General features: G+C 46.7%; 1 protein-coding gene across 2 annotated transcripts in view; it reads right to left on the minus strand.

The window, feature by feature from the left end:
* Positions 1–9396, minus strand: part of LOC147610018 (guanine nucleotide-binding protein subunit beta-like) — a 65670-nt gene extending 56274 nt beyond the window's left edge. The window contains exons 1-2 of one of the 2 annotated variants that reach the window (XR_015264203.1): positions 8678–9386; positions 8012–8106 (exon numbers count right to left, since the gene is read on the minus strand). Coding sequence is in view for 1 of the 2 variants with exons in the window: in XM_086787334.1 (XP_086643460.1) it covers positions 8012–8106; positions 8678–8783 (201 nt within the window). In the remaining variant the exon portion in view is untranslated. Of the gene's footprint in view, positions 1–8011; positions 8107–8677 lie in introns of both variants that reach the window. The other variant, XM_086787334.1, reaches the window with a different exon arrangement.
* Between the last annotated feature and the right edge of the window lie 239 nt (positions 9397–9635).

The following is a 9635-nucleotide window of genomic DNA, read 5'->3' on the forward strand; positions in this document are numbered from 1 at the left end:
GGATTGCAACTCTGTAGAGGAAGTTTTGCGTGATCAGATACTGGAGTTTTCTCACCACTTCAGCGACTTGGGGCTCACGGACCTATTGCAGACCCGATTACACTCAGCCCGCATGAGCTTGTTTGGTATAGGAGATTGGCGGGCGGATCCGGTCCACACCTCAGTTGAGGCGGTGCTACTGATTCTCCTCCACGCCGCCCCGAGGATGCAGCCTACCTTTAGATACATATATGCCGAGGATTGGTCTCACGCCTATGCCCTGGACAGGGCGAAGGTGGAGTGGGGCTCGACACAGAGACATGTCACCCTCTTTTTGGAGAGACTCCGCACCCGGACAGACAGTGACTATTCTCCCTCCAAGCCGGCGCCCAAGACTCACACAGTGGAGGGCAGCTCATCCGGGCCGACTGAGAGGGGTGAGCCACTGGCGGCTGCTTCACTTGCCATAGCTCATCCATGAGGATCCTCTCATGGAACATCCAGGGTCTTGGTGGACCTCGCTGCTACATTGGTCGGGGCAGACTTCGCCAGGAGATCCAGAGGGCTCTCGTTGGAGGACCCATAGATATCCTTTTCATCCAAGAGCACCACCTTTCTGCCGGGCGTACCCGCACCTGCGGGAAGATCTTGCCAGGCAGGAGTCACACTTTTTGGTCACCGGCATATGGCTCCCAGGGGAACCAGGGTGGAGTATGCATCTCAGTCAGCAAGCAACTTCTATCCGAGGTTGTGGATTCTGGCACTCTGGTCCAGGGTCGAGCGCAGTGGATCATCCTTCGGGTTGGGGAAGACCGCATTGGCTTCCTCAACTTCTACGCCCCTAATGGGGCGACCGGGAGAGCTGAGTTCTGGAGCACCATTAGGCAGTCCCTCCCCATGGCAGACCATTGGTGCCTAGGGGGGGATTGCAACATGCTGGAGGATGCAGTGGACAGGATGGGGGACAGCCAGGAGACCATTCATGGGCCGGAGCTCGCTGCCTGGGAGGAACTAGTGCTGCAGGTGAGAGGCCAGGATCCGTGGACTCTCTCGGAGTTTGGCAGGTTGCAGGGGAGTTTTATCTTTCTCGCGCTCGGATAGACGGGCCACAGGAGTTAACCTTTCCCGCATCGAAAGGTTTTACATTGATGAGTGGGCTTGCGATAGAGGTGGCACTGTGTGTGAGGATTATGTTGTTAATCCTGCATATTGTGTACTAATTACTACTTAAGTAATTAACTTAGAACAAGAACCTTCAGGAGAACACTTGAGACAAGATTGAATTGACTTGTTGTTATTAAACTGAGTACAATAGGTCTCTTATATAGGAGATGAAGAGACACATTTGAAGAGGCATGTCCTTTGATGAAAGGACATGACCTTAGACGAAAGGGTACAACTTTTAGGCTAAGGGATGTGTCTAGTCGATGTAGAGGCACAACCATTCATTAAGGGATACAACCATTCGTCGAAGAGATGTGGCTATTCGATGAAGAGGTACATCCTTTGACGAAGAGTCGCAACCAGTCGAGGGTAGGGGTTCCCTTTGGCTGGTAACTCTTTGCATCTGCAACAGTAATCAGCAATGAAGAGAGAATCTGATATATAAACACGTCACAATCGTGACATTCCCTCCCATTTAAAATAAAACCCATGTGTCAAATGATAGACATCTGTTTGTCGAAGAACTCCTGAAGAAGGTTAGGGTACTGCTGCATTTCTTCATCTGTTTGCCAAGTGGAATCAGACTCATCCAAGTCCATCCACTTCACAAGAAATTCTGTAGTCAACTTTCTTCTTGTTTCCTTCTGTCTTACGTCAAGTATTACTTCTGGAACAAGGATAATATGGTCATCTTCAATTTCTGGTACATAAGAAGATAAGTCTGGAACAGGCGAATCTCCTTGAATATACTGTTTGAGCCAAGAGATGTGAAAAGTCGGATGAATCTTTCCCCATGACGGTGGAAGTTCCAACTTATAACTGACAGTTGAATTTTTCTTAAGAATCTTGAAAGGCCCATAGAAGCGAGGTCGTAACTTTGGAAAAACTGACTTCACTGTGAGGGCTTCACAACCCACGGGTAGGAAAAAATTTGCTCTGATACCACTGTGAGGATTGTGTTGTTAATCCTGCATATTGTGTACTAATTACTACTTAAGTAATTAACTTAGAACAAGAACCTTCAGGAGAACACTTGAGACAAGATTGAATTGACTTGTTGTTATTAAACTGAGTACAATAGGTCTCTTATATAGGAGATGAAGAGACACATTTGAAGAGGCATGTCCTTTGATGAAAGGACATGACCTTAGACGAAAGGGTACAACTTTTAGGCTAAGGGATGTGTCTAGTCGATGTAGAGGCACAACCATTCATTAAGGGATACAACCATTCGTCGAAGAAGAGGTACATCCTTTGACAAAGAGTCGCAACCAGTCGAGGGTAGGGGTTCCCTTTGGCTGGTAACTCTTTGCATCTGCAACAGTAATCAACAATGAAGAGAGAATCTGATATATAAACACGTCACAATCGTGACACTGTGGGTATACTTGCAGGCTCCTCGTTTTCAGACCACTTTCCAGTGCTTCTCCAGATCGAGGACCCTACGAGAGGAGAGCGAGGCCAGAGCGTCCGGATTCCAGATTGTCTCATAGAGGAGCCCGAGATTGCGACCAGAGTTGAGCAGATCTGGCAGGAGCTTCAGTTCAGGAGAGGATCGGCAGCCAACGATCTTGACAGGGGTTTGCAGGAGATCAGTAGGATGCTCAGACAGGCTGTCCTGGACCGTCTGGAGGCTTTCAGAGAGCAGGAGAGGAGCCTGCGGAGGAGTCTAGCTTCCCTTCAGAGACTTCAGGAGAGGGATCCTACGAGCCCTTGGATTACAGAGCAGATGGAGTAAGCTCGCACAGAGATCAGATCCATCAAGGAGAGGAGGGTGGAGTTCCGATTCCATGCTCGGGCTTCTTTTTGGACACAGGCTGGAGACCGAGTGACTCGTGATTTCTTTGAGGCGACAGGGCCTCGCTTCAGACGAGAGGGTCTCAGGCGTCTTCGGCAGACTGATGGCCAGGTAGTGGTGGATCCCCCTAGGGTTCGGGCGATCGCCACAGATTTTTACAGGGATCTGCTCTCTGCTGAGCCAGCAGATGACAGGGTGAGAGAGGCTAGGGAGGCAGTCTAGAGCTTCACGAGACCGGTTGTGCCGGCCCATTTGCAGCACTCCCTTCTCTCCCCCTTCTCGGATACAGAACTGGAGGAGGCTCTTCAGGCACTCCCTCGGGGCAAATGCCCAGGAGAGGACGGTCTCTCAGTGGCTTTCTTCCAGAGGTACTGGGGTCTCTTGCATAGGGGTTTCAAATTGGCATTCCAGGAGATCATGGAGTTGGGAGACATGCCGGACAGCATGGCAGAGGGGTTGATCCACTTGATCCCCAAAGAGGGAGGAGACAGACTGGAGATTAGACAGTGGAGACCGATCACCTTGCTAGGCACGGCCTACAAGATCCTAGCTAAGGCGATCAGCAGGCGGCTTCAGCCTCACCTTCCGGACATCATCCACTCCACGCAGACAGGCTTCATCCAGGATAGGAGCATCCTGGATAACATCTTCTCTTTCTGGGAGGATACGGCTTTGGCTAGATTTCGGCAGGAGGATCTGGCAGTGCTCCTACTCGACTTTGAGAAGGCATATGATCGGGTGGACTGGGCCTTCTTGGAAGGCACTATGGAGAGGATGGGCTTCCCCCCTCAGTGGATCCGTGGGGTCTCTGCACTCTACACATCGGCTCATAGCCAGGTGCTGATACAGGGCGTGCGCGGAGAGAGGTTCCAGCTCTCGCGCTCGGTGCGGCAGGGGTGCCCCTTGGCGCCCTTTCTTTTTCTTTTTGTGGCGGAGGCCATGAGCACTTTCTTGACGGCACAGGATACAGGTTTGCGGGGCCTCCAGGCTCCAGCTCCCCTCCAGAAAGCACTTTTTGTAGGAAGTAGAATTTCCAATTTTTTTGATAGTGAGGTGGGTAGCTTCTTTGATGTGGACTAGATGCAATTTCTCATTTATGGTTTTCACATATGCTCGCATACTCATGTGGTTGCGGCATTTTTACAAAGATTGTACTTTTTCTTTTCACACACACTAGCGTGCTCATTTGACCGCTTTTACAATCTTTTGACTCATTATCAATCACATATACCTGCTCATATAATGACTTACAGAGGTTACAATAGTGATAAAAACATTGTAGACATTTTTTGTCAATAACTCCCAATTTTGTGAGAATTTATCGATGAAGATCTACTCGATGACAATGTAATGGGTGTAATGAAGCCCAAACCTTGCCCTTTTGAAGGCCCATATGAATAGTCTCTTATTTAGGACTCTTTCCACCAAGGTTTATAAAACCTAAGGGTTTTAACCTTAATGCAATTTTAAATTATTTTTTATTTTTTATTGTTTTCAAAAGCAACCTTATCCTTTATAAAACCTAAGGGTTTTAACCTTAATGCAATTTTAAATTATTTTTTATTTTTTATTGTTTTCAAAAGCAACCTTATCCTTTAGCTCTGTGCTCCTGCGAGTTTCTGTGGCGCCGGTTGTTGCCTGGTTCTTTCTGCTTCCCAATCGCGACATCATCAGCATGGAGTTCTTCTCTCTCCTTTGCTCTTTTGTGATGGATGGCTTCTATTCTTTGCACAGAGGACGATAGGCTCTGGTGATTTCTAGCGTTTCCTTGTTGCTGTACGCGATATGGCTTGCGCTCTGGAGTTGGCTGAATTGTGCTCCAATCGCCTGCTATGGGCTGGAATGCTTGCCTGCCCACGATAGCCTTTCTTGGGTGGTAGATCTCGATGGTGAGGTGGTCTTCCTCAATCTCCTTGTTCAAACAAAGCATGGACTTCTGACCCCGGCTTGGCTTGGTGAACCCGCCTGCTTCCACTCTGGTGGTCACCTTGGCCTGCTCATTCACACCCACGCGACTGCATAGGCACACAATTCGCTATGCTTCCACTTCACGTTCATGTCTTTTGCTCAGTGTGCCGAAGGGGGCGTTGCTTGAAGCGAGCACTAGGTTGCTAGCACCGGTACTTTGTCCTTCTACTCTTCTTCAGCTGGCCGATGTTGTTGCTTGATGCTTTGAAAAATTGTTTTTGCTGTGTTTTACGGCCCTACAACTGCATACAACAGCTTGGCCTTAGCTTTCTTGCTGCCACACTCTACTAGGTTGCTTTCAAAGAGTATTTCTCTATTATGCCCAAACAGGAGTCTTCTCATAAAGCAAAGTCACAAAGAGAAGACGATGATAACCATAAATAACTAGTCCTAGTTAGAAAACTTAAGAGACCCTGATCTCATGAGAACCCTAAAAACTCATAACCCTAATCATTGCTAATATGCTAGACCTAAGAGCTAGACCTAAGCTCTGATACCATGTTGAAAGTATGGATCGAGCTCTCCCAATGACAAGATATCTACCTAATGATAAACTAATCCTACACTAACCACAACACTAATCTACTCTAATGACATTGTGTCATGTGAAAGTTTGCCCATGGACATATCCTGAAGCTAGTCTAGAAGGGGCAACCAGAAAAAGATTGATTAGAATCAGGATTTGGAGCATAAAGTGCAGTTGTGGCAAGCGTTGGACTAGGAGAAGGACCAAGGGGACCAATCGTGGATACAAGAGCAAGATGATTGATGTCGGCTGCACTAGATTCTGGTCAAATCTGCGTTTTTGGAAAAATATGCTCCAGTGCCCTGCTGGAGTGCCTTCGATCTCGGCATCTAAATCCTGCAGCCTAGCCGTGGTGTAAGCAAAGAAAGGGGTGCTGGAGCCTCCTCACTATCATAGGGATTATGCCATGTCCACTTCCCTTGGGTCCCACTTGGAGTGCCCATCGCAAAAACACCATTTTTTTTGCAACCCTAGCTATGATACAAATTGAAACACCCTCACGATCTCGTCCCACGATTTTCCTTCATCCAAAGCACTCACACACGTGCATAGATTACACAAGGAAAGCAATAGATGGACACATCTCCCAACAGTAGGCTCGCTACTCCAAACCATGCTAGAGCACGAGTACACATAGATTGCACAAGGAAAGCAATAGATGGACTCATCTCCCAACGTATGCTCACTAGTCCAAACCACGCCAGAACCTGGAAGAGAGACACGTGTACACCAAATAGCATGAGGCCTTCATATCTCAAGACCATGTCGCATGTGAACCACCTGTGAGGACAAAAGGATGGAAGGACCAGAAATACGAGAGATCAGAGTAAAACCACACAGCATGAAATATGTGAGTGAATATATATAAAAAGGTGAGTGCAGATATGTACAAGAGTCCTCATATGAGAGGTGACTCTGAGCAAAAAGAAGACCAATGCAGCAGCAAGGACATCGGAGCTAAAGCACGGTCAATGACGAAGGCTCGCGTCGATGTGAGGCAAAGCACTCCGAGGTGATAGTGGCAGCGGAAAAAGGTAACGTCGATGACGATGATGGTGGTGCAGTCTCTGATGACACGGGTGCTGCGTACCTAAAGCAGAGAGGGCTGCCATCCCAAGTGGTACAAGCTCTAGTGACACGGGTGCTGCGTACCTGAAGGAGAGGGGGCTGCGTCCCGAAGTAGCAGAGAGGGCTGCCGTCCCGAAGTAGCAGAGAGGACTGCTATCCCGAAGTAGCAGAGAGGGCTGCATCCTGAAGTACCAGAGAGGGCTGCATCCCGATGAAGCAGAGAGGGCTGCTATCCCGAAGTAGCAGAGAGGGCTGCTGTCCCAATGTAAGGCTGATGTGAGGTTGAAGATAAACGCTGATGTCAGCCCAGATGTAAGGGCTGAAGACAGGCTGAGGTAAGGCTGATGTCAGCCCAGATGTAAACGCTGAGGTAAGCCTGATGTATGCGCAGATGTAAGCCTGAGGACAGGCTGATGTAAACGATGTAAGGCTCAGATGATAAACACTGATGTACACCTGATGTAAACGCAGATGTAAGCCTGAGGACAGGCTGATGTAAAGCGCTGATGTGAGCTGCAGCAAAACGCAGGTGTTTGCTGAAGCAAAACGCTGATGTAAGCTGATGTATAAACACTGATATGTGCTCTGAAGTAGTCGCTGGCATATGAAGTGGTACTGCCTTGATGAGGTATGAGGCAATGCTATTTTTAGCAGAGAGGGGTGCTGGTCGGTCACCATAAAGGTGTACGCCAGCAGCCAAGACAAAAAACCTCTAAAATATAAAATATAAAATAATCCAGAAAATCCCTTTTTAGGGCTGGAAAAGTGCTGTTTCTTCACACCACCACCACCACCACGTGCATCCCATAGCACACATGATACCATGAGATGCACACATGATACCAACCTGCAAACTCCGCAGCCCTAGACCCACCTCCAGGGTTAGTCTAGCTCAAGACCCACACTAGGTTGGCTCAACACAATGAGTTATGAGCCCACTCCTTGCTTATATATGAATTTGGAGCTATTTTTATCCATACATATATGGAATAATTGTAACTCTTTCAATAGCCATTGACAACATGTGGTAAAAGCTAGACACATGCAGCTGTTTACGCAACTGCTGAGAGTTCAACAAGATCTAGCAGGGAGAACTAAATCATTACTTGACTCTGCAGAGTCATTTGAAATATGAATGTTTATTGACAGTTGAAAGATTGATATTCAGGTTAAGTTGGCATACTTTTCCTGTATTGAAGCAAACAAGCTCACCAGGACTGAAGCAAACACTTGCACACCCATTAAGTGACTTATGAGCCCACTCCTTGCTTATATATGAATTTGGAACTATTTTTATCCATACATATATGGGATAATTGTCTAACTCTTTCAATAGCCATTGACAACATGTGGTAAAAGCTAGACACATGCAGCTGTTTACGCAACTGCTGAGAGTTCAACAAGATCTAGCAGGGAGAACTAAATCATTACTTGACTCTGCAGAGTCATTTGAAATATGAATGTTTATTGACAGTTGAAAGATTGATATTCAGGTTAAGTTGGCATACTTTTCCTGTATGTCCTTGAAGAGTTCTGCAGCAAACAAGCTCCCCAGGACTGAAGCGAACACTTGCATACCCATTAAGTCTTGCATACTCTGCAACTGCAAACCGTGCAAATGAAAGTCATCACAAACTGGAATCCACGCAAGTGAATTCAACTGAAAAACAAAACATCTATTCCAGCCCCTCCTACAACACACAGTAGTGTCATATATAATTTCATAAATGTGGTTAAATGCACACTTAGATGCGAATGTTATTGCAATTTGTCAAAGCCATCATCATGAGGCAACATTTGATGCATATATACTCGCCTTAACCACAAGCATAAAACATCATCATGTCACATGTTATGTCATAAAATTGGTTAAAACTTCAAGCCATATCATACCAGAATACACTGGTCGCAAGGCAAAGGGCCAAAACCATTATATGGGCATTGCATACACATCACGCACAAGCGGGAAGCTTGCAAAATCAGTACCTATTATTTTTTTAGGAGAAGGGGTATGATGTACACGGCTGTAGTTAAGGTGTTGGTCTTCCTGGATATGAGCCCAGGTTCAAACCCTGCTAGCTACGGCAGGTGGACATGATCGATGTCTATGAATACTATATATAATATCTCGAAGAAAAAGGGATTATGATCTCTCATCAAGAAGTGACACATACCATCAGTATCAGTGAGCTGCGCTCGTTTTTCCCGCAATCTCTCTCTCAAAGCATTGACCTGAACCTTTGCCTGCAAATGCCGCTCTCTCAAATCTGTCAAAGACATTTTCCCTTTTGGATTTTTCCAAACCACTGATCTCCCTGTTCAAAAAGACCCTTTCCTTCTCTTTCTTTGAGCCTTGTTTCAAGCCTTCTGAAACCCTAAAAGCAAAAGGCAGCTTTATGTCTTAACATTTTCGACTCTTTCTCTGAGCCTTTTCGAGCTACAGCCCTTTTGCAGCACTAAAAGCAAAAAGCTTTCTGCATCTTCTTCTGATTCGACGGCCTCGATGGAAAAGTCATGTTTCACATCGTTGGGTTTCGATGCTCTGCATTGCAGGGCCGAAGATAATGGTGGACATGGAGGGAGGACAATTCAGAGAAAAAAACAAGCGGTGTTGCAAAGCGATGGCGAGGTGAAGCTCAGCAGAAGTAGGCTTAAAATGAAGCCAGAGCGATGGCGTTTACTGGGGTCAAGGACAGCTTAAAATGCACAGAAAAATGAAGCCGAAGCTATGGTAAGGAGGACTACAGCGATGGGGAACTGGGAAGACATCTCCGACGGAGGCTTTGGCTTCCTTTTCAAAGCTATGGCGATGGAGAAGGGTCATGGGACTGTATACAGGCGTGCAGGGTTTTGCTTCTGAAGACAGACAGTCAAGCAGCCTTTGTGTCAGCACTTTTTCTCCGCCAGGCGACTCCACCGTGTCACCACGTCGAGTTCACAACAACACATTTCACACGTGATTATTTTGCAAAGCGCGAGGGACGGTGCCCAAAAATTAAACCTTTTTTTTAAGTCTACTTGAAAAAATCTATCAAAAGACTCAAAGTCACCCTTCCAATATTAAATTTTTTAGCAGAGGAAGTGTTTGCATTTAATTTTTAAGTTTTGACACCGCACCACAAGGCAATATGG

Source organism: Cibotium barometz, chromosome 50 (genome assembly GCF_041138505.1).
Source record: "Cibotium barometz isolate CiBa-2024 chromosome 50, ASM4113850v1, whole genome shotgun sequence".
NCBI classification, from domain to species: domain Eukaryota; kingdom Viridiplantae; phylum Streptophyta; class Polypodiopsida; order Cyatheales; family Cibotiaceae; genus Cibotium; species Cibotium barometz.